Genomic DNA, 26,836 nt, shown 5'->3' on the forward strand with positions numbered 1-26,836 from the left:
ATGTTTCCTCGTACTTCAGTCGACCATATCAAAATGTACACCACCACAGAGGTAATTGAAAATATGGGCGGGATCACATCATCCACCCTCGACACTGTCGTCTATCACGTCGGTAAAAACGACCTGAAAGATGGTATATCCCCACCAGAATGTGTCAACAACTTTTCTCGCCTCATTGATATCACGACAACCAACAAGCCGAATTCTTTATTTCTGAAGTGCTCGAACGTCATAACAATGATAAAATGACAAATAAAAAGATACGAGCATTTAACACACTGTTATCAGAAGACAGTAAAGTACAAGAATGTATCCATCGTTAAACATGACGACCTATCAGCGAGTAGCGACTTGTATGACTATGCGTGGCTCGGCTTTTACAAGACGTAAAGCAGGAAACTCGAAAAAATCGTAATGGCATTACTTATACCCAGTAGCATCGAGTGCATAATTACCACTATAAGGAGAAGAATGGAAGAAATAATAGCTGGCGGCGGCCATCTCATCGCTCCAAACCATTCCGTCTAACAACAGAGCGCCCTCACCGTCCGAATTATCAAAGATTTCAAAACATCGCTCCAGAAAGTCAAGATAACGACAAGGTGTTTTCAAAATCCATGAAATTTATAGACTTTGTGAACTCATTCTAAGTCAAACACCAATGTACAAGTAAATGACATGACAAGGTATTTCCTCTATCATACTTAATTTAGATATATATATAGACATGTTTTTCTTCATTGCCCCGAGTTACTAACTAAATATTCACTGTAGTACTTACCTATCGTAATTTTTTCAAAAAAAATATATTAGACGCCCTGCCATCTAAATATATATGGGATAACCAGGCAAAACAGAATTTTGAAACATCACAGATATTACATAACAGTAATATTGAATATTATCTTAACAGATCTTATAGTGACAATGATACAGATAAAGCAATTATCGATTTTGAAAATTTAATCACCTTCATTGCTGACAGAAGTCTGAAAAAAATCAACCCCAAAATAAAGAAAAAAAAATATATAAAAAAAGAAAAAGTGGTTTGATCAAGATTGTTGGTCCATCAGAAAAAAAGCTGAGAAGCATTTCAAATTTGCTGCAAAAAATTTCCCAAAACCCAAATATACGTGGCCGTGTCTTCCAAACAAGAAAACTGTTCGAAAAAAAAAAACATCAAAGAGAGGAAAAAACAAAAAAAGGCTTTATTACTAATCCAACTTGAAACTTCAAAAGAAAACCTTCCTGAATTCTGGAAAACATTGTGTGAAATGAATACATTGTAATGAAGAATCGCACAACGAGTTTAACAACAATATAAAACCAGTTGAATGGCTTTCATACTTTAAAAAGTTATTTAATGCAAATTCTACATCCCACTACTGAATTAAAGAACAAAGAAGAAAACATGGCTCTTAATTCTGACTTGAACGGTCCAATTCTAAAAGACAAAATATTAAAAGGGATTAACCTGTTAAAAAATAATAAAGCTTCGAGTCAAGATAAAATGTGCAATGAAATGCTAAAACACAGCCAAACCAACTTACTGAAAGCCATACATAAGCTTTTTAATATAGTTTTTAATTCAAATCACCTTCCAGATTCTTGGAACTTTTATTTTTTAATACTAATCCACAAATCCGGCTCCAAATCAAACGCATCAAACTATAGAGGCATTGCCATTTCAAGTTGCCTTGGCAAATTATTTACAAGCATTCTAAGCATTAGATTAACCACATTCTTAGAAAAGAAAACATAATACATACGAAAAGTTGGCGCACAACAGATAATATCTTCATTCTTAAGACAATAATTAACAAATATCTTTATCATAGTAGCACTTTCAATAACAAAAAAAATAATAAAATACAAAAAAATAATAGTAAAAATACAAATAAAATATATGCATGCTTTGTTGACTCAAAAAAGGCCTTTGACAGTGTCTGGCATCAGGGATTGTATATTAAATTGTTAAAACATGTAATATCGGGCAAAATCTATAAAATTAGCAAAAATATGTTTAGTAAGGTAGAATATAAAGTTAAGAGCGAAGAAGGATTAACTGAACACTTCACTTCAAGTGTGGGAGTAAAACAGGGCTGTAACTTAAAGCGTGGTAGTCGTCGCGCTGAGCATGTGCGACATTTGTGTTGATAAACATTGATTTTCCCACAATCCAATGCGCTCTTCAAATGGAAATCACAAGTATGAGGTTTGACATGGGCACGACTTGCACTGATTACCGCCGGTGACTCCTTCGATACCTTCCAATAACATGAAAATTACTTAATTAAAGCATGGAAATGTCTCAGTTCGTACTCGTTGATCTGCGCAACAGTCAAAGAAGACATCTTTGTTTATATGAGACCCATACATCTCGCACATGCGCAGCGCGACGACTACCGTGCTTTAAGCCCAACCCTATTCATTATTTTCATAAACGATCTACCTGATGTTCTTTAAAAACCGTTGATGTGACTCACCCAAACTACAAAATACACCTATTAACTGTACAATGTATGCTGACGATCTTGTAATATTTTCTGAAACAAAAACAGGGTTACAAACTTGCCTTGATAATTTATCAATATACACTAAAAATGGAATCTAACTGTTAGCACGAAAAAAACTAAAACTATAATCTTTAACAGATCAAACAGACTTCTAGAGAATATTTTTTTCTTTGAAGAAAGGTTGTGAGTTAATTACTGTAAAATCAACCAATTACCTAGGATTAATAGTAAGTGCTAATGGGAAATTCAAGGAAGGCCTAAAAGGCATAAAAAGAAAAGCCTTATTTTCTTTAAAAGGAAAAACTGGCAAAAACCTAAGTATACCACTGTCACTCTGACCTTCTGTTTGATAAATTAATCAAACCAATTCTCATATATGGTAGTGATGTATCGGGAAATGAAATTACACTAAAATCACCAATTGAAGATGTACATATAAATTATCTTCGTTTTCTCTTGGGGGATATCCAAAAATACCACAACAATGGGCTTATACGGTGAACTTGGGCGTTACCCATTGGAGACTTGTATTGAAAAACAAATGATAAAATATTTTAATCGTGTAAAGAACTTGTCAAATCCATTATTAAAACTAGCTTTCCAAGAAAATAAAGAAATTAATAGTATATGGTACACCAATATAGATTCCCCTTTGAATAACATCAACCAGTCTAACCTGGTCGACAGCGATGAAATTCTAACAGCAAGGCAATTAGGACAATTTAACAAAAATATACAAACATCATTTAATATATCAACTTGGAAAAGTCAATAACATATTGACAATCGATCAAAACTAAATGAAAAAAATAAATTAAGAACATACAGAGAATTAAAAACAATTTTGCTTTTGAAACCTACCTTGTTCCCTGCAAAATATTGAAATGCGCGAAAATTTAACTAATTTAAATTCTGCCTCAGTGACCATAACTTGAAAATTGAGACTGGTAGACACAAAAGAATACCCCTTGCTAATAGATTATGCGACCTTTGTGATCAAAACGATGTAGAAGATGAGTATCACCTCATGATATTATGTAAAAGATATACCCCCGAAAGAAATCTCCTATTCGAAATGACAAAAATCAAAATCCAAAACTTTAAAAATTTGCCACCAAAGACACAATTCATAGCCTTGCAATGGTCTAACACTCCCTGTAACAAGGTACCTAAAAAGTGTTTTGAAATAAGACAGCATCCCCTCTTCTTTCACAATTTAAGTTTTGCATTTTGTTTTCTATCTATTGTAGTATCATACTTTAATATTTGTTATTTTCTGTAATGTATTTGCTTAGTTTGTTTAATTGTATCTATTTACTTTTTTGTAACCTTTTATTTCTTCTTAAACTTTTGTAACCATTGCCAATCCCACCGCGGAATGTGTAAATGTTAATAAAATTATTATTATTAATATTGGTGTGCCGTTTACACAATTAGGAATCCTTCAACAAATATTTGGTGATGCGATTTTAATTTCTGGGTAATTATTTAACACCAATAACAACCTGTATATTGAACGTTTATCGGAAGAAAAAATGTGCGAGGCAAAGGTTTCAAACTGTCGCACGCGATGAGAAGAAGCAAAACTTATTTATTTGGCCTAATCGATATGTCATATTTTAATATGATTTAGACATATATATGTCACAAAGGTTATACATTTTTTTAGCTCTAAATGGCATTTATTTATATATTATTCACATCCATCATCATCATGATCGCAAGACGAGGTGAGTTCGGAATCGCTACATTTTGTAACACACATTATGCAAATGAATAATACTTAAGGGTTAACCATTTCAAATCACATGAACACGTAGCTAGTCGAGTAGTGTGACCATGGCAACAGTTTTTCACGGTCTCTTATCCATACATTTTTTATTTTGAACGTGTCAATTCTTTCTTTCAACGCCTTGCATGCATTTTCTCTCTCTCGGTGTCTAGTTTACAATTTTCTTTTTTTAACAAATCTTCCATTCATTCCAATAATTACAAATGATCGACCTCCTCGGAATAATTTCTCTGCTGCTAATATAATTACACTGGTATACTTCATCACCATAATAACTGTAATCAAACCACTGTGTTCACATTAAACAGACGCGCGATTCTGCAATAGCGGACGGCGACTCGCCGTTTTGATCCTAAGGTCGCTTTTTTTTTATTTACGTGCCACCTAGGCAGTAATTCCCATATTTCCCATATTAATAACACTTACAATTGTGTTTGTGTACATACGCGTACACGTACGTGGATAGAACACTTTTTTTTCGTATGCCGAATATGAGTGAATGGCCAGGCGCTTCTGAACGTACGTCAATACAGTAACTTCGGTGGATTGCTTTAAAGCGGCAGGGTCGTCACCAGCGCATGACGATAACAACGCACGCTAAAACGCAAAGGCTCATGGGTAGACTCTTGTCTGTAAACATCGACGCGCTATGGCCTATGGCATGCGCAGTTGACAATTCTCCCGCTTTAATCATGATGTCTATATGTTAAAGTCTGCTACAACTTACTAATGATAACACAAACTTAAGGCATTTTTTTCAATTAATCGGAAAGATTGAGCCGTGCACATCACTTTGTTACATGCCTTCACCCACCCTCAAATCAAACACACACTTTAAAATAGGAACATCCGGGAATTTTTGCTGTCCAGTGAGCCATGTACGGACCGTCGTCAATAGCAACAGAGAGGTCCAAAGATCAAAGAAATTCCCGGAACTACTTTCGTTTGCTTGGAGAAAATTTATAAAAAAATGAAAAGGGCAATCATGATGATGTTAATATTCAATATTTTAATAAAAGTTTGCAACCACACACAAATCCAATTTTACAACAATGCATGTAAAATCGCACAAATTCAGTCGCATACGAGTTATTGTCACTATCTCGGAATGTATTCGAGGCGCCGCAATTCTCCGGTATTCTGAGTTGGCCACTCGGTACAGCGACGGACATTACAGTTTTCAATAACACCAGAAAATGTCAAACACACATACAGTGTATATATATTCTTGAAGTTTCGCACAGGGAGGTGGTCGTCGCGCCGTGCATGTGCAACATTAATGTTGATAAATATTAATTTCTCCACAATCCAATGCACTTTATTTAATGAAAATCTCGACTACAAGTTTTGATTTGGGTGCAAGGTGCACTAATTACCGCCGGTGACTCCTTCTATACCTTGCATTCACCGACGAAAATTACCTTGGTAGCGTCCAGTTTGTACTGATTGGTCTGTTGACAGAATGCGGTATGCGCAACTGTCAAATTCACCAGCTTTGTTCATACTCAGACAACTAATAGTAACTAATTAGTTGCCTGAGGTTCATATGAGTCCCATATCTCGCGCAATGGCAAGGAGTGAATGAAAGCGATGTTGGATGTTAAAGCAAGTGCGCCCTCTACGGATGTATGTTTTGTGGATGATATCAATCGAGGCGCCGTTTGTTGTCACACACAGTGTCATTGATTTTTGGCGAGATGAATGTAAAAGATAGAAAAAAAGATACATTCGCTGGATTTTATTTTCACTGAATCATTCCTTTAGCGAAAATAGCGAAATTTTTCGATTTTCGATTTTTCAAGATGTATTCGCTGAATTTTGTTTCCACCGAACATCGAAAATAGCAAAAATAAATTCCGAGCAAAAATAAATATGCATCTATTTTTTTTACCTCATTGCAGTATGTTATGAACTTGACTAACGTTTGTGTTGTGGGTGTGGGTTGTTTGTTGTTGTCTGGTTACGTCTTGATCACTGTTTATGATTGGATAGACATCCTGTGACCGTACATGGATGTTGATTGGATGTAACGTTGTTTTTGCTTCAGTCATATGCTTATGTTATACCATGGAGCTCCATGGTTATACATACAGCTGCGACCATACTGACCGCATGGGGTTCATTTTGATCTCAGACAACTAATAATAATTAATTGTTTTGATAAAATGGTCTTAGTTGTATCATGGAGGTAGAAAAGAGACTTTTCTACCTCCATGGTTGTATACGTACCCAAGTCTGTAGTACAAGTGTGAAGTGTGCAATGCTTTCCATAATATTATTAATTACAATCGTATGAAAAATATTTCACGTTCCCAAGTTCTATCATCCACTGGAGGGTCTATGGTTCTATACAAAAAAAAAAACTGTAAATTGGTGACTCATTGAAGTGCAAGTTATCATATAGTCAGATGATGACTAGCTTGGCATGTAGGCGTGAGTAGGCCCTCGGCGACCGGTGTTGGGAAAGCACCGCGGAGGTCGCAACTCACGCGACTCGTCAGGCTACGCTCAGACAACTAATCATTAGGGCTGCGTGGTGACTAACGACATATAAACCGTGAGCGCGAACCCATTGGCCATTGTTGGATCACGGTTACTAGAATCACAGTCCCTCTATCTATGGAACTATAAACCAATACATCGTCTGAAATCTACTATAGAATTTTGGTCAACTTGGGATTTCCTGTTCCCTACAATGCTGGGAAATACAAATGTATTCATATAACCATGGATATAACAGTGTCGGCAGCGGGGCGTTCACCCCCAAAAAACTGCGCGCACACACACACGCAATTCGTGCCGCCGCCTTTGTATAAACAGGTGCTGTCATCGATTTGTATGAGTCTTTTGTTCATCTTAATAAGTGCATTGTCATGTTAAATAGTTCACAGCTTGGGTTGGAAATAATATATGATGAGGTAATCTTTTGTTTAGAGGCAAGGTTAAACCGGAGGGGTCGTCATCTGTGTTTTCGCGGGAATTGAGTCCCAAGCGACGATAACAGTGCTCGCTAAAAACATAAAGGCTCATGGGTTAAACCTTGTTTCTAAACAACGACACGCTATGGCCATTTGCAGCTGACGACTTCCCAGAGTCAAAGTATCGGGGAAAGCATTAAAAACACATCATATCATAATTTATACAATTTTACATGGAAAGCAGTGACATGGAACTGTGGGTATTCCTTTCATGCACAGTTACTCGTAACCGTGTTTCATGTAACCATAGAGGTAAAACTGATGTAATCTTAATTATAATCCTCTACCCAATTAACACCTTAGAGGATCCGACAATGACGATTTGTCAACACTACTGTTACATGCTCTCCTATTCCATAAACCAGACATGGCTGTCAGGGTGTACTACACAAAATGAACAAACTTTATGGTTAGAATATAATCAAAAAAATTACATTTGATCGAAACTGAATAGTCAAGTCCATTCAATTGATACGAGTGATACTACAAACTGCGAAATTAGCAGTTTATACCACCATGAAAGGGAACACGAATTTTCTCTAAAAGAAACAAAACTGCCAAAAAGTAAACAGTGACCTGTCAATTTTTCTTTTGTCCCTGTATAACTTGCATGTCCATGTTTTCTAAGGTCTGTGCATGGAGTTAGATAGGACATGGTCTATGTATGGACATGGATGGTCTATGGTACAATGTATTTACCTGTAAAAAAAATGTCATACGAGCGCTACAAAATACTGTGGTAACAATCGTGTGACCACAATCAATACTGTTAAACCTTCCTATTTTTTACTAGCGTATACTATCACTATTTCAATGCTTCGCTGGGTTAATTAGACACAGCAGAGAAACAATTATCTCTGTAGTGATTTTACGTGTTCACATGGATTTAAGTTAGCGGATTGTAAATAAATCTAAATTTTAAACGCTCACAGACGAACCAAAGCGAAAGCATTAGCTACAGAACTGCAGCTACCTGTACCGGCGTTCGCAATTTATTCACACATATTACGTTTATACACAATATTCATTAATAATAACAGATTAATATTAGGTACGACCGACTGTCGATAGTCTAGCTTGGATGCTCAACTGTTATTTACTACGTAATTTTGGCCCCTGACCCCTCAAGTGGATTCACAACATTCTAAGGTTCCTCGCGGGTCACTGACCTATTTATTCGGGTAAAGAGGTATCTGCGGTCACAGTGATTACGACCTTTATTCAATCGCGCACGTTTGATGCCATTATAGTAAACTCGTCGACTCCCGAAGTAAATCGCGTCAATGTACTGCTAAACATATGACAATCACGTTGGAATAAGCGCCAACTCCGATTCGTCGACGAACAAGTGAGAACGAGTTTTCGCGCGAAGCAAACAATGAGAATTTGTTGTTTTATAAGCACATGACGCCATGCTACGTCACTAGAAAAAAAGTGCGCAGTCGCAGTACAGAGGTCAACAGTTCAGTGCTTGCTTAAAATTTCTATTATCCGGGTGATACATTGATACGACCCAAGTTGTGTGTGTTCAAAAACGACAGTGAGACAAAGGGTGCCGGGAAAGCCGTTGAAATCGTTTTATTAGGACGGTCACCAACGCAATCCCGGTGATATACGCTAGTAGAATGAATATTTCAATTTGGAACACGTCGGACACGATGCACGCTGCCAACTGCACACCACGTATCAGCCTCGGCGAAGTACCGTCCGGCATATTTACAGAAGAACAGCTCCGCAACGGAGCAATTGCAGTTCCCGTTGTGGTTGTCATTTATATGCTGTATGGCATGACAATCGCGTGTGATCGTTATTTTGTGCCTGCTTTGGAGTGCATTTGTGAAAGTAAGTCAACATCATCATCTCTCATGTAAAAGCTATTCCAATGCCGCTATGGAAACTGACACGACCTTGAATTTTACACTGTAGAACACGCTCTTTTTTTTAGACATCGTTCATCTTGTCTCCCTAGTTACACGGCAATTTCCGTAAGCGTGAAAACGTTTTTATTTGTATCCATTTGTACGACAAACCAAATCAGTGCACCAACTCACCGGTGTAACCATTCACGTGGCGTAACCATTCAGATGGCGTAACCATTCACAGTCACCGTAATAATACATGCGTAAAACCGTGGCGACGTGAGTACAGCTATAAATAAAATGGCTGCATAGAATACTACTTTTACTTCATTATTAGGTTGCCTCCACCAGTAAATACCATACTGACTGGCTGGCGGCAAACTGTAAAAATACATTTTTTTTCAAAATTTGTCGTCATGAACCCTCACCTTTTAAAAAAAGAGTCGTCATTAATTAACAACATTCTCACTTTAATCCCTGGCCAATCAACACATTCTTCGATTTGATGGTTCGCTTTGTATCTAAGTTATTACACATTCAAAGCGCTCAAAAACGCAAAAACGTGTTCTGGCCATGGCGGTTTTGTACAGTTAGTTAAAACAGGGCATGGTTAAAAATAGCTTGTAATAATGGGATATAATAGAGCAGGGTTTATAGTTCAAAGTTTATATAAAGGAATGTCGGGAAAGGTCGGAATCAATACTTGAACTAGATATAACTTGATGCATGCATGTGGTCGACTATCTGGTGACCGTAACTTCACATCATATACCACCATTGCTAAATACTGCTTTCACTTATTCGACGGTGGACACTCTCTATTCTGCGAATGACTCTTGTCCAACAGCCCTGGACTGGGGATTGTGATTTGCTACTTCAAAATGCTATTAAATTCTGAATTCTGTAAATAAACAGATGTGACAGCATGGCTGCCTTGACAGACACGCCGCTTTGTTTCACACACGAAACGTGGTGTGTTCTATGAATCATTAACACGATATGATGTTGGTTCTGGTTGCATATTATCCAAAGTCTGTGGTTTGAGCACGTGATGGGCAGACGGTCGTGTAAGCAAGTTACTAGTATTTCATGTTATCACGTGAATGGAACGCAACACCAATGTAACACCATGAACTAACAAACAAACAAATCACTTCCACATTTTGCTCAGTTTTTGGAGTAACTCGCTGTTTTAAGTAACATTTCCTCTCCATTAACAATTAATCTTGCCCTAACGTGTATAAAATGTTGTGTTCTTTGATGGTTTTTGTGCACTGATCGAAGGTTCAGTAGTGAATGGTTTGTTTGTTTGCTCATGGTAATAGTGACATGAGCGGAGTATACTTTAGGAAACAGTTTGTCGATGGCAATTCCACGCACTTTTTAGCTCCGCTGTCGACTTTGTCGAGCGGAGCTTATCATATGAGTGATTGTCCGTCGTCGTCCGTCGTCCTCGTCAATGTTTTACTTTTTCGACTTCTTCTTGAAAACTACAAGCCTGAATGCTTTGATACTTGGTGTATATGTACCTTGGGTAGACCTCTCTTAGGTTTGTTCATTTCATGTTGATATCTTCAATTCTCTAATTTTGGTGAATATTTTTGTCATTTTTGGTAAAAAGTGATATTTTCGACTTCTTGTTAAAAACTGCAAGTCCAATTGCTTTGATACTACATATCTAGGTACTACATGTGAACCTCTCTCAGATTTGTTCATTTCGTGATGATATCTTCAATTCTCTAATTTTGGTGAATATGTTTGTCATTTTTGGTAAAAAGTGATATTTTCGACTTCTTGTTAAAAACCGCAAGTCCGATTGCTTTGATATTACATATATAGGTACTACATGTGGACCTCTCTCAGATTTGTTCATTTTGTGATGATATTTTCAATTCTCTTATTTTGGTGAATATTTTTGTAATTTTTGGTAAAAAGTGATATTTTCGACTTCTTGTTAAAAACCAATAGTTCAATTGCTTTGATATTACATATATAGATACTACATGTAGACCTTTCTCAGATTTGTTTATTTTGTGATGATATCTTCAGTTCTCTAATTTTGGTGAATATTTTTGGTAAAAAGTGATATTTTCGACTTCTTGTTAAAAACTGTAAGTCCGATTGCTTTGATACTATTCATATTGTTCATTTTCTAATGATGTCTTCAGTTCATTTTCAGCTCTGTTTTTATGAACGTACATCTAGTATAAAACAAGGAATTGTTGGAGTTGTTTCATAAAATATTTGCGAAAATATAATCCCGCTACACACCCCTTTTAAATATACTCGTAGCTCTGAGCATGGAACTATAAACCACTGAGTTATACATGTATCACAGTCCCCCTATGACTGTGGTAACATTTTTATATCACCATCACGACCACACACAGTCACCCTTAATCAGTGTCATTGCACTAGTTTACGTGTGACCCGTGGTCCATTTAGTCTAATGGTCCGACCAGCACCCGTCGAAGAGTCGCAACTTTCTTGTGGTGACTAACACACGGTCTCAACTTCAATGAGTGTTGAGTGGCAGTCCATGTACATCACGAATATAGTGCCAGGCGACGGAAACGTACAGACAATGGTTATAAATGTGTCATTCACTCCGACTATACATTTTAGTGTAGTCGTGCAAAGACCACACGGAATGCGGCCTTAGAATTTGGTCTATGTACGAAGGTAACCTCTCTCTATCCTCAAACTCTGTTGGTGTAATTATTTCTTATCAACCAACAACAATAAACATCGTGTTGTGTTAACAAATAAAAATAAACATCGGTACGCATGCGCAAGTATTACCTTTATGGCAAAAAAAAATAAACCTCCCGTTTCAATATGCTGGTATTTAATAGTATAGCGGGCCCAATGTAACAGCCGTAACCAGGGTCGACATTTCTCTATTCCAGTCATGTTAACATTGGATATGGCGAACGTGACATGAATTGGTAATGTTACAGACATAGGTTAATTTAAAATTTAATCCAATTTTTATTTCTGTGTTTTTCCAGGGTTGAATTTACAAGAGGATGTTGCCGGGGCAACTTTCATGGCCTTTGGAAGCTCAGCGCCTGAATTTCTGACAACGCTCATCAGTAAGTCTCGCGTGATTAGTCACGTGGTACTCATATTATCACGAGAGCGGGCAGTGAGAAATATGATCTGCATTTTAGTGTGTTAGAACGTTGGCATCAACAATTCCAGTCATGTGATACGGTAGAATGTGCCAGTCCACTGTGTTCTGACTTGAAAATAGTCGGATGGATGATGATTTACGATATTGACATAAAAACGAAAGTATACCCACCCTGTATTGAGTCATCTCGCATTTTGCAATCTTTTGGATGGGCACATTCTGGAGATTTTGATTTGATTATGGAGCGGAAAACTAGTTCCATGGTCTCATGTAGGTAGATGAACTTGATACAAGCAATGTCTAGGTTAAGGATTTATTGTTGGTCAGTTTTGTTTGGAAGGTTTCATTACAAAATGAACACAAACGTCATTAATGGCATTGACTATCTAATATTTACCGCTTGAAAATGATTAATAATATAAATAATAATATAAATATAATATAATAATAATAATAACAATAATTTCTAACTGTATTTCCAGGTCATGTCTGATACCATTGTTTAGCTAATATCATTTTCCAGCATGTTTTGGTTGGAAGTTAGTCTTTATGGCTTCAATGCCAGGGCGTCCGATAGTATTATGGGATACTGAAATGAAAAGTACGGCAGCACAAGTAAAAAGAAAATTGAAACTTCTGTGGCGGGTTTTAAAGCGATAGTTGACGACAACAAACGTCGTAGTGGCCGAAAGAGGTGTTCAGACGTCCGACGTCGCCGAGTTTCCTTTCCTTTTTTAGTAACCGTGCCCTATCCGAAATCAAATTGAAGCGATTGTTTGTGCACACTGTTCCAGCTATCTGGTTGGGGAAACTACAGGACAATTTAAGACATAATTTCGACAATGCAAACTGCGTCTTCTTCGAGATTTGCTACGTAAATACAGAAAAAAACATAGAGAAGAAACGGCACATTGAGTTTCACTATGCTAGACAATTCTGATATAAGTGTGCTTTAGTCCATCATAGATAATGATAATGATGTTGTAAAGCTGAACCCAATTTTAATCTTTTTTATTCAGCAAACAAACCAATTTTGGGCCGGCCTTAGGCAAGCTAAATGTGAAACAGGATATACTCCCTGTCCAGTTTTGAGTTATCGTGTCAATTATAGAACATTAAAGATGTGCATATTATTATAATTGAATGGGTGGGTAGTATTATCAGCATGGTAAAAATGTTGTGTTACTCAAAATGGCATCGAGGTATGTTTAGTCGAAGCTAAATGTGAACCAGGATATACTCCCCATCCAGTTTTGAGTTATCATGTCAATTATAGAAAATTAAAGATGTGCATATTATTATAATTGAATGGGTGGGTAGTATTATGAGCATGGTAAAAATGTTGTATTACTCCAAATGGCATCGAGGTATGTTCAGTCGAAGCATGGATGTATAAACATGGTCGACGCAGGGATGAACTAACGTCCATGGTCGAAGTGACACCTTGTTGAAATAAGATCACGCTCATATCGCACGCAATCGTATAATCCTTATATAAGCTATTTGTACATTTTTAATCGAATAACAAAACATACACATCACGTGTGTCAATGCCTTTGGGGGCAAAACAACAACTGGACACTAACAGCTTGAATAATCACAGTCCCTCTGGACTGTGGAATAATATAGTCTTCGTTTACATTACATCAGTGATAAGACAAGAAAGTTGCCCCACCATGGTTACTCAGTAAACGATGGACTTAGTGTTTTTAGCTGATGCTGAAAGTTTAATAATTTTATTAAACTCGTAATATTAAAATTATGAACAGTATATTGACCCCAGTCTATGTTTTTTGTTGTTGCTGAAACAATTGTTCGATATACATATATCCGAATTATTCGTTAGTTTTAGCTCATGAATATTCATGTGCATGTAGATTAGTCAAAGTGTAATCTCTGTTTCACGGACAGATTTATTTATTTATCAATTCTCAAACAGATACAAAACTTAATTACAGAACAGTCACTCTATAGACAGGACAAGCTAGAAAAAAAAAACTAATTAATCACAGAATATAACCATTCATACAAAATGCAACATTAATAGCATATAAACAAGACAAAAAACATTACAACCAACACTACCCATGCAAGTCGTACTCGTTGATTATAAAAGGGAGTTAAAAATAAATATTAATATTTCTACATTCTTCTCAAGGTTACTCTAACTGCCTGTGATATAATCTTAGAACAAAGACGGTCATGTTGTTTTTCATTAGCATATATAACCAACACCCCTGGTGAGCGATCAAGTTACTAGTAACCTGCATACAGTATTCCACTGTTGCGTGATCGAAAATCTGTCCAAGTTTCGGCAATTTACAATTATGAATATCACAGTACTGATTGTATGGCAAATCTATAGTGAGTACTGTAAAGTGCTTTATTTTCACTTGAAATTTAATATTCAATTAATCATGGAGGTAAAAAATAGATATATGTTTTAGCTCCATGGATTAATGGATGAATCAGTGAAAAATGAATCTAGTGAAATACCTTTCTTTTCTATATTTTACATTCCACTCATAAACAATCAAGGAACTTTATACAAAACAAAACTATTCCATTTATTAAGTACTGTACAGTACTTAAACATTGGTCAAGATTTCATTGAAAATTCAGTTACTAGTAGATCCGAAGTAAGAGGAGAAAAATGAAAGAAAAATCGCCTGTGAATAAACTCTTGTCAGTCACTGTTATGTAACTGCTGTGCATCTCTTGTTATCTTAGCCTGACATGTAGGCGTGTGTGGCGCCTTCGCCGGCCGAACGGCCTGTGTTGGGTTTGGAGTACCGCGGAGGGCGCAACTCACGCGACCTTGTCAGGCTATTGTTATTCCTATATACACAGTTATATCAGACAGCCAGTTAGCACTCTGAATTTAGATAGCCTCAACTTTGTAACTTTGCCCAAGCGGCTCGAATATTAGATCTAAACTAATCGTCCGATCTTGTGAATCTTACTGTCTGTTAGCAATCCCTAAAAATTACTGCGGACCAACGAAGTATATAAGCAATTTAAAACAATACCGTTATCGATGTGGTTGTTTGACGAAACGTGTGTAATATTGAGAACACTGTACGTCGGACGACGAACAACGTGTGCCAATATATATATATATTCGATATAATTCGACGATGAATTATATTTTCATTTGAGATTGATTTTTTTAATCAAAATAAGACGATATGTTCGAGATAATTCTTATTGCACCCTGAACTTTCACACTATGTGTACAACTTTAATAGAGGTTTTGCAGATGCTAGATCAGTCGATCAGTCCAAATCTTTCTCGGATACTGCTCATCCGAATATTATACATTTTCACTAGTTAGCCACGTGCATCCATGGGAGTAGTTTTATTATGAAAATGCACACTGACAAACGCTGATATTGTTTAAATGTCCATTCTAGGTATGTTGATGCGAAGTGGAAGTATTGGTTTTGGTACAGTGATTGGTTCCGCTGCCTTCAATTTATTGCTCATACCTGGCATTGTCGGCTTAATCACGGTAAGGTGTCACCTTATATAATTTGACCTTGTCTTCGTCTTTATGTCAAAGTCCTTTTATCACGCGATAGAGGGACTATGCTAACGCACGCACTCGTCACGGTGTCATGCAAAGATGACTAGTCTATTCTTGTGCATTGAAATAGGCAACAACCAATATGTTGAATTTCAGTATCCTAGCAACCAAACAATATAAGTGTATGTACGTGTCTGAGCAACAAGATGCTGAATTGTCCCAGTTAATAAAAACATTTGATAGAGATGATAAATTATGGACATCGAGTTACAAAAATGACCACACCCATATTTTAGAGAGTACGCCCACTTTTGCGAAACTACGCCCTGTAACTCTATTAGTCGAACTTCGAGTTCATCAACAACACAAACTATGTTGCCCGTAACTCGAAATTCAGTTAAACTGTTAATTGAACATTGGTTATAACTTGGTTTTGCAAAAGTGGGAGTGGTTTCTAAAGTAAGGGCAAGGCCATTTTTGAAGATTACCTAACTGAAATGTGTGTATACATGTGCTTGGCTCTCTTTCAGCAGAGATGCGAAATGCACATCACATGGTGTCTCAGTGTTTGATGTGCCCACATTCTCCAGACAAGTAAAACAGATGTCTGTGTCGGAAGTTTCCTTTATAATTTACCGAATGTCATTTGAGTAGTAAATTGAGTTCGGTAAACGTCAATGTTTTTTTTTTTACTAGCTATCGTTACCATGGTTACGACAATAAAACAGTAATCGTTATCCCACGTGTACAGTGTAAAGAATGACCCCTTTATGGCGTGAACATATGATTTATGTACACTATGTCATCCAACATCAAGGGACACGAAGGCAAAGGTCATCTGTCCATAGTATATACGCAGTGGGATAACCCCATGTGATTCACCTTTAAATTTTCAAGGACGAATCAAATTGCTTTCCCGTATTAGTACCGTTAAACCACGTGTGGATCAAATTTTTAGCAGATTAGTCTTATCAGCGAAAGTAGCTAAATCAAAACCCGGTGAAAAATTGATGCGTTTACAAGTAGTTCAAATAGTTCGCGGAGAGGGATTTCTAAACGGACAAGATCATTACTCTTCAAATTGATATTTATTGTCGATATATGTTGCCTCTGACTCTCATGAATGTAAAAAAAAATGTAGAATGAACACTAATTACTTTTACCGATATATTTGCCACATTAAAATTAAAGCATTAAATTTGGACAGATTTATCGTATTAATTTACTACGAGGCTTCTATCCATGTTGAATACCAGTATCCCGACGGTCAATGGTTGTTGCCCTCAGTGGTTTATAGAGGTCTGAGTCTCTAAATAGAACAGAGGAATGACATGGGTTCATCACGAGGCATTAACCTTATCGCCCTGTATAACAGTCGGGGAAATCCGTTACAACATTCACTCTAACAAATTACATTCAAATCTGTGGGATGATACATTGACGTGTTATCATTGTTCAATTTGAAAGATCTCTACACAGATTCGTGCAACACCTGACTAGGTTTTAAATTTACTGTAACTTACAAGGCTGTAAATTTACAGTAAAATTAGATAATTAGGTCGAAATGTAACTTGGGTTCATCATATTTATAGTTCCATGATATTTTCTTGGAAGTTATCGCAGTTTACGTAAGATGATACTGAATTAGTAATACTCGTGCTGTTCGCATCCCGACTAACCGGTCAATGACCCTGTATGGGCGTGCGTGCTATTAATCCAGTGTGATTTCAATTGTAATGAAAGTAGCTACTAATGTGTTGTCAAAACATGATACTGTTTGTGTTTGTCCGCGGTTTGTCGTACCGGGCATGGAGGTCTCTTTTTACCTCCATGTACCAGGGAATTCAACACTGGGAAATAAAGCAGGTTTAAGTCAAATTTCAGGCTTGGTCCGATTTTGTGTATGAACACGGGCCTAAATATTCAGGCAGGCCAAAATAAATCACGATTCGAGAGTTGCCAAGACCTGGTTTAATTCTACTAGTCTGAGATTAATCCTCTATGAAGACCTGTCTAAATTTCAGGCATGCGGTAATTACTATTGGGTAGTCAGAGTTAAAGTCATTTGAGTGTATTGTAAGTTAATTGAAATAAGGCTGAATGCGAGTGTCGGCATGTTTGGCTTTTATCTGATGTGAAATGACCTGAGACTAAACTAGAGTATGCCATTATTCAGTCAGGTTACCCCCTTCGTGTAGTTACGCCTTATGTAATTATTAAGGTAGCAAGTATATTATTTGTGTTGAAAATTCCGATTTTCACATTTATTTATTAATTGATGAAATGCACTATAAACTTTCATCTGACAAAGTCAACGTAACCTAGAATGTCATGTAAGTTGGTTAAAATGTAGATTTTCTGAAGGGAAGCAAAGCAGCTTCAGTAGTGTTTTCTAAAATCAACCACACAGGTTTAATTTGTGTGCCTATAAGTTTCAAAGATTAACTCAAGACAAAGCAATGTTAGGATGTGTTATCAGTAGCTATCTGACACACAATGAGTGTTTCCAAACATTTGAGTGGTTTGTCTCCGCCCCTGTTTATTTCACAGATTAGTCATTTGCATATGAATGGGTCAGACACAAGGTCACACAGCCACTGAAAAAAAATCATTGATTTTAGTGTTTTCATCTGCCGTTTTATCGAACTATAGCTATTCCATTCCTTTAATTTTTTGGGGTTTCCAATAGCCTTACACATTTGGATGCCCCTACACATGTTAAAACAGACCTTGATGGGAAAACAAATCGCTTGTGCAGATAAACAAGGTAGAAAATCTTTGCTGTGACTTCATCGACGTTTTCTAGGAGTTTGTTTTTCAAAATACAAGGTCTTTAACAAAAAAATAACGTATACTTATTGTCGTTGGATTAACACCAAATTTTCACAGCTTTAAGGTGACAATGAGAGGAACTTGAATGTGTCCAGACAAACTATTTCATGGATTATTTACCAATGTGTTGTGGTTTGAGTTGGGGTCAATGCGACTAAAACAGAAATTAAAATTCAGGACACTATTTTTCAAAACGCGTTGCTTGAATAAAACTGATCAGACACATTCAATTTACCAGACTATTGAACAACTAGGAAAAGTGAAAACAAAACTTATTATCACCAGCATAAATGCGTAATTATTTTTTTTTACAAAAAAAGTAATTTTTCACTTTTGATTAAGTAACGCACCGTAGAATGCAGATACGGACATGACAAACACACCTTTGAAAAGCTTGAAGTCTGGCGATTCCAAACATATATACTTTCCTGGGTCTATTTGTAGTCGTTTGGTCCCAATTAGAAGATAAAAAAAGTATGCAAATAATAGTCCCGCTACCTTAAACGGATTGTGAAGTATTCTGTTTATTCGTATGAGTTATTGTTAAGTAATCTCGGTACAATGAAACGTGCGCCACCAACGAAGCATTCATTCACAGACAATGTCCACATATTTCGAGTTCAGTGACCGTACGGATGACAAAATTGATAGCGTGTGATTAATTATTTTAATTTGTGTATTTTTAGGCGGGAACGCTGTCTTGGTGGAGTATTGTACGGGATTCCACTTGTTATATAATGTCTATTGCATTGTTGATTATCGTCGTCTATGACTTTTACGTCACGTGGTAAGAAATATTTATTTGCACGTTCGAATAGCATTTAATCAACAACCAATCATAATTCGTGTTAAAAGTTGCACTTTGTTTGTTTCAATGAGGGAATGTAATTGGTTGACAAACCATATCATGTTAAATAAATACGAATTTCCGATTTCGACATAGTTTAGCAATCTCTGAGCTCAAAAGTCCACAAAATATACACTCCTGATTTAAAGCTAAGTGTTTCTTTTCACAGGTGGGAAGCAATCATTCTGATTTGCGCATACGGGTTCTACATACTCATCATGGTGTTCAATCGTTGGTTGGGGGAACGAGCGGAAACTGCTGCTAAGAAATGCTGCAGCAATCGGGGTCGCAAGAAGGAGAAAGATGGCGAGAAGGCGCCCTTGATTGCGAGGAATGGTACATACAACGCCATCGACGGCGAAAATAATAAAAGCGTACCCAACGGCGAAAGTCATCATGCAGTCGGTAGGTTGTTATGCGTTTATTCAAGCGTTTTGAAAAAAAAACATCGAATGTCTGCATGTTAGCCATTATGTTTTTTTTTTGTAATCACCCATGTCCAGTTTCAAAAGTACGCGTCACAACTTATCAGTTGCTAGTGGTTCTTGAACAAATTTTGAAATATGAAAGAAAAACACGACATACGCAATGCATGTTAACTACAGTTTTTGTTTACATAATATTCGACGACTGTAACCATAAAGTAAAAAGAAACAAATAAACATTTTTCAGCCATATCTGGCCTGAAGCACGCGTTTGTTGTTGCCCAAACTAATTTACAAGTACACAGTTCGCTGCGTCCTGTCCATTAGGGGCATCATGGGACGCATTCAACGCGTGTAAATTACGTCAAATTAGAACACGTTTTGCGTAATGGAGGTGACACTTTAAAAACACTGATTTTAAAATTCTTATTTTATCAGACCAGTCTAGTATGGAAAAGGCGACAGACGGAGTTATAACGACCAGTGGGGAATACGAAGTGTATACTCCATTTAGAATGCCGGAAGACGGTCTACTTGGAAAGTGTTTCTGCTGTTGCGGGTTCCCCATTCACTTAGCTATGTATCTGGTTACCCCGGATTGCCGCAAGGAGAAAAACAAGTCCTGGTACATAGTGACATTTGTTATGTCGTCGTTATGGATGGGAGGATTTTGTTATATAGCGGTATGGATGGTAGAAGTTATAGGTAAGATGGCTGAAAATTAATTAAACACTGTTGAGGTCAAAATACGTTTGAAAGAGTGTAATATGTGTGATATTATACGAGGCACATCATGGTTTGCTTAATTACACGTATTAGTAATTAGAACAACTGGAAACGAATATGATTACTACATGTGAGGGTATATTTGTTTTATAATTCACGATAAATAATAATAACTGACAAATGTGTGAATTGCTAATCTACACGTGCACGAACCGAAACTAATACGTACTAATATGCATATTCAGACAAACCGTGATAATTACTAATCTGCATGTGAAAACAACTGCGGTTATTACTAATACACATATGAAACTAACTGTGGAGTTACATGGCCGAGATAATGGGTCACATGACCAATAATGGTATGTAAAAAATATTTATACCACTCTTGGTCATGTGAACACTGGTTCTAACGTCTATTTATGGAAACACCACTAGAACCTGTGGGTTATCAGATATAACGACACACTTTTGGTCAAAATCTATATATTGCGAGTGCGTGTGGCGTTTTATCCGATAACCCGCACTTTATAGTAATTGTCTCGTAATGTACACCACTAAAGAAAACGATGAAATTGGATGATTTAGCAATCGGTTTCATTGGCAGTGTATACTGTTAATTTACATGAATACTGTATTGCATGAATGATTCAATGCATACCACATGACATTGAAATGAACCTTCCAATTCTTGTTTATTCCTACAACCTTCGCCGGAAATTGCAATAGCTCAGTTGTTTGAAGCTCGAGCTGTTGTGGTTGATACTGTTGGTTCCAACCGCTTTCTTTGCAAACTCGTTCAACAGTCAAGGAAAAACAATGTCTCCTCCTAGACCTTGCATATTGACTACACTGTCTTGAGCCAAAGTGCAATGTCTGATTTACAATATCGGTTTACAAAGTATGTCACAGTTATGTAGCTATGTAGAGGGGAGGCAAGGGGAGGGGGTAGCTGGTACGGTTTTACAGGAAATAAAAAGGACTATTTGCAATTTACAAGGAAAAAAAGACGTTTTTACAGTTTACAGTGTTAAAAAATGGAATATTGAATGGTCGGAAGAGCTCTCCGACTAAAATTCTCCGCCATTGCTGCGCCGTGTGTAGAGACGCATGCGCATATTACCCTCGTAATGCTCTTCATTCGGTTAGAGGGCCTTTTACGGCTTGACATTCAATTTTGCATTGAATTGTGTCATCTAGTCGTTTTACAGTTTCTAAAATGTAATTTCCTTGGGGTATTCTTTACGATTTTTTATTAGGATGTAAATTCTTGTACGTACCGAGAAAAATGACACATTTTTACAGTGTACGAAAAAAATATTTGATTGATTACGTTGTACGTCTAGCCTGTGATTACAGAATTACGGAATTTATTTTTTCAATTTAAGTTGTACGAACAAAAAAATATTGCAATTACGTTGAACGAAAATACCCCCCCCCCCCTTTATGTAGTTAGCCAACCCAAGATGGCCTTGCGATGCTTGAAAATATTTGTATTTGTTTTCCAACAGGTTTTATAGCAGGAATCCCAGATGTACTTATGGGTCTGGTGTTCCTCAGTATTGGAAGCAGCTTGCCTGACCTGGTTCTTAGTATACTCGTCGCTAGAGAAGGTATGCAATTATTTTCCGAAATGTATCTACATGTTTAAAAAAATTGAGGAAAATTAACTTTCGTGTAATTAAGTTCCTAAAATGAATGACTGTATTGTATTATTTCCGCATTGTCGTATTCATAACGAAAACACTTCACTGAAAAGTTGCAGAATATTAATAATACTAAACGGTTTACGCTGTTTTAAATTTCAGGACACTTGGACATGTCTATTGCAAACGCTATTGGTAGTAATGTATTCGATATTCTGATCTGTATGGGACTGCCATGTTTGATCGTCGCATTTATCGGAATGGTTGACGGCAACGACATGCAGTTGATAGACGATTCCAGTTACCTGTTTATCTTAGCCATGCTTTTGGTATGCGTATTTCTGGTCCTGGCTTGTATAGGAGCGGCTAAGTGGCGAATTAATCGCGTACTTGGGGTGGTTTTCCTGCTGATGTACGTATTGTTCATCGTGGCTTCAGTAACCCAACAGACATACGGAAGAAACTACTGTGAGTAGTTAAAGAAAAAAAAAACATACGACGAAACGAAATAAATGCGCTTAATCTCTTTTGAGGGCGCTGGTCACAAACTTTTGTTTCCCAACACTGCAAAAAACTGAGCCGTGAATCCGATACCGGTGCTATTTTCAGAAGTAGAACTTCTATTTGACTTTTTTAAACAGATGAACTTTAAACGATAAAGTCCATGTTTAACTGAAATCTTTATCTTTAATTTTTATTATGGCTCTCAAGTTTAATTTTGTATTTTCGCTGCGTACTATTTTGCTTCAATTTGGCAATAATTAAGGAACGAAGGCTGAAGGTATGTTCATCAACTTCATGTAATTGTTGCGTTACGTGTGCTTTTCTGACAGCGGTTGATCTCTATACAGTACATATGACGCATTTTTTCCGTACACGGACAAGTTCTAACAGACCAGATGCCACATTGCAACCCAACATGCTATCACTGCACAACTATGCATGGATTAAATAGTACTACTTTTTAGAGGATACTTTTAGAACGCATATTTTTTTTAATTTTGTTTAAATAGAGTTTGTAACACTTTTAATTCAATTTTGCGTTTTATGCATTTATTTTTTGTGTAGATTTAACATAGTTTAAAAAAATCTTTCCAGTCCAATAAATGTGGTTGGAAAATATTTCTGTTGGAAACCATTTGTTGCTGCCGTAACTCTCTAAATTCAATTTTGAAAGTTGATATTGCACAAAGTTAACAATGCACACAACCCAAAATAATTGCACATGTGTTGTTTGTGTGTGTATTAAAACAATGAAATGATTAGATACGACCTGACAAACAAGGACACAAAAAATATCAAAATATTGTCATATAATTATTGATTGTTACACATATCATCAACTTTTTGTTGTTTATACTAGTCTGAAATATTTGGAGAAAAAAAAACTGCCTGAAAAACTGCAAAAAGAGTTTTCGGAACAATGATCCTAAGATTATCGTTGTATGTGAAGAGTAGTTTGGTGAACATATACTTTTTATTTGGGTTTTGTAGACAACAACATGAAATAAATCCATACTATAAACGTCAGGGAAATCGGATCATGTGTTTTGATGGTCGCCAACCACTTTTAAAATTGCCACAGTCGTTGCGGCGCTGCTGCGTGTCTCAAAAAGGTACCGTGCCGTATACGCGTATACTGCAACGCATGTAATTTGATACACGGATTTGGACAGCACGCTGAGTGACGACAGAGAGTGGTTTTAAAGGGCGGTGGTCGTCGCTCAGCGTCTGTTCGAATTTCATGTGAATAAACAATGTATTTTACACGCGTTGTATACGTCGCTATGAGTCCCATATCGAATAGGACGCGCCGTGACGACCGTCGCCCTTTAAGGTAGAATGCTAATCGTGATTTCTTTTTATGTGTCCATATTTTAGCGTATAGCAGTGACAGTATTTCGTGTCAAAATCTGTCTGTAATTAATTTACATTAGTCAATATGAACTCTTTTCGAGCAAAACGTTAAAACATTGTACATAAAATTTAAGGATTGGTTTCCATAGACCATATTGAAATCATACTTCCTCGTTAAAAACAAAAACAGTCAAATTATTGTCGATTTTTACTGCTAGACACCAAAAAGTACCTTGTACAATATATCCTTTTTTTCACCATATGCCACCAAAAAAAATTGTGATGTCAAAAAATATTCTTCCCATTAGAAACAATTGATGTAACAAAACAGGCTATTTTCACTGTATTTTATTGGTCGATTTTCTCTGAACTGAGTACGGTGACACCATATTATTTATCCAATTTTTCCATTCCTGTTACATGATATATCAAATATGAACACATTGAGTAAAGGACAATAAGTTTACTTATGTGAAGCGTTCCACCTTCTACCTCCACGTCGTGTGTGGCATGGGACTAATAGCAACGTATAGAACGCATGTAAAATACATTGTTTACATGGAACTTGAAATTCGAACACGCGCTGCGTGTCGACTCTAGCGCTTTGAGCGATCTATGGCGAACGTTAAAGATCATTGGCAATCAGCTGTAGACTCTGCATTGTTTTGAAATAGCAATAATACTCAGAAGGGCATTGTACTGTTTTTTTCTTCCTTTCCCTTTTTTAATAACAGAACTTCCTTTTATTGTTAATGCGTAATATTAGTCATGTGCAGCCTATTTTTATATTTGACCCAATTCACTGGTTGTGTTAAATTCACGGATCAGCCTTATCACATTCACTGGTTCAACTGTTACCTATTCACATGGATTTTAGTTTAGCAGATTTAATTTATTGGCGACGATAGCAAAATTAAAATCTAGTGAATAATGAAAGCACTTGAGAGACGTTGTTTATGTAATACTGTTCATCTTCATTTTTTAAGGATAGTTTTTTTTAAATTTGTTCATTGACATTTTTATTCATTATAATAGACTATTTGCGGGACTGCTGTCGTCTGACTACGTCATCAAATCCACCATTTTGTGTGCTATTGCCTTATGTGTGGAGAGTGTAAATAGTCTGTGCATGGAATTCCGTGTGATGGAATAAACTCCGAAGGAGCCTAACATTAATGACGTAGTGGGACAGAATACAGGATGTGACGTAGCAGCAACAACCCACAAATCGTCTATTATGTGCTATATACTTGAATATGCTTTTTCTTGTTCTACATAGAATAGCCTGTTCAGTTTTCACGAATTATTTAATAGCAGATGTCGTACCAATCTTTGTGGGATTTATCAAGTGATTCGATTTCGTTTTATAGTTATTTTTTGGAATATGTATATATGTAGTATATCTGAGAGGGATGTGTCGACTTGACATATATTGTCACGGTTGACAGAGAAGTAACTAATCACTGCTTATACAAAATGTTCTGGATTGAACAGCATGGTAGGCGCATGTTGTTATTATGTCAATCAGAAAATAGCGAGATTTTATATTTCTACCAAAAAAAAACAAAAAAACCGGCAAATGTATGTAAAGATGCCAAGTCCGAAAATATATGTACTATTTGGATGAGACTTGAGTTTAGCCCCTAGTGTTGAAAGTTCCATTCGCTCATGTCTCCCGAATATCTCGCTCTCAACGAGACTTCGCGGGTCATTAGTGCAATATAATTAAACGCGACTGTTACCCACAGGACTCAGGGCAATACCATCAGCGGATTTTAATCAGATGGCATACAAACTTCTCGAAAATCTCCGACAGTGATTGTATCCGACTATTACAATTAGTGATATGTGTTTTCGTTACTATAGCAATAGTTGTGCATGTCAAATGAATCATGAGTTGCTGTGAACGTAATACTTTGTGTGTTGTCATTATTTTCAAATCTTATCAGAGAAGAATTAAAAATGGCGGATAAACGTCTGGTAGAGTTTTCTTGTATGAAAAATGAACTGCGTGTTAAAATAAAATATTGAACACCCAGAATATTGCGTCTCAGTCTATAATATTGCGCCCTCTGACGACAAATGAAGAGACATGTATGATATTCTGTTGGTAAACAAATGTTTACGGTAAAATGAACCTTCATTCCGTCAAAATCTGCAAGAAAAACGAAAGTATTCAAAATACACGACCATCGTCAGAGGGCGCAGCATATGTGACGGAATGTCGGTTTATAACAAATACCCTTACAAAGCAATGTTTTAAAACAATTTACATATGTCTATTTCCGGTATTTCGATATACCATAATGATTGCAATATGTCTCCTAAATTTGTATGAACTACTTTGAATAATTTGCTGAATTTGTCGGCAGTTGTAGTTCTTTCAGCGTAAAGTTTTAACTTGAAGAAGTCGCATAGAAAAGAATGGCGACACCTGAAGTTTGAAGTTCCAGGTCCATTTTTTTTGGCCGATATTAAGATCCTAACAGGATAGTTTCAATCTAGTGATATGTATTCCTAAATGTACTTGTTGAGTTCAAACCTAATAACATGTCCAGCCAAAATATTTAACCCCAAGTCAATATCATTTTATTTTCAGGATGCGCCCAAAGTTTTACCCGAATTAAGTATGTGATGTATGCCCCTCGCTACTCAGAAAACAACGGTACCCGAGAGACCCCTAAGATGCATGTACC

At 36.6% G+C, this 26,836-nt stretch overlaps 1 protein-coding gene across 1 annotated transcript; it reads left to right on the forward strand.

Moving 5' to 3' along the window:
- The first annotated feature begins 8,779 nt into the window (after window positions 1-8,779).
- On the forward strand, window positions 8,780-26,181 carry LOC100374510 (sodium/potassium/calcium exchanger 5-like). The gene is made up of 8 exons (XM_002730825.4): window positions 8,780-9,128; window positions 12,157-12,240; window positions 15,695-15,792; window positions 19,326-19,426; window positions 19,656-19,891; window positions 20,350-20,616; window positions 22,149-22,250; window positions 22,446-26,181. Exons 1-8 carry the CDS (start codon window positions 8,912-8,914, stop codon window positions 22,757-22,759), a joined length of 1,419 nt encoding a protein of 472 aa, XP_002730871.1. The 5' UTR covers window positions 8,780-8,911; the 3' UTR covers window positions 22,760-26,181.
- The last annotated feature ends 655 nt before the right edge of the window (window positions 26,182-26,836 follow it).

The sequence above is a fragment of the Saccoglossus kowalevskii genome, chromosome 13, assembly GCF_978046115.1.
Source record: "Saccoglossus kowalevskii chromosome 13, keSacKowa6.1, whole genome shotgun sequence".
Classification (NCBI taxonomy): domain Eukaryota; kingdom Metazoa; phylum Hemichordata; class Enteropneusta; family Harrimaniidae; genus Saccoglossus; species Saccoglossus kowalevskii.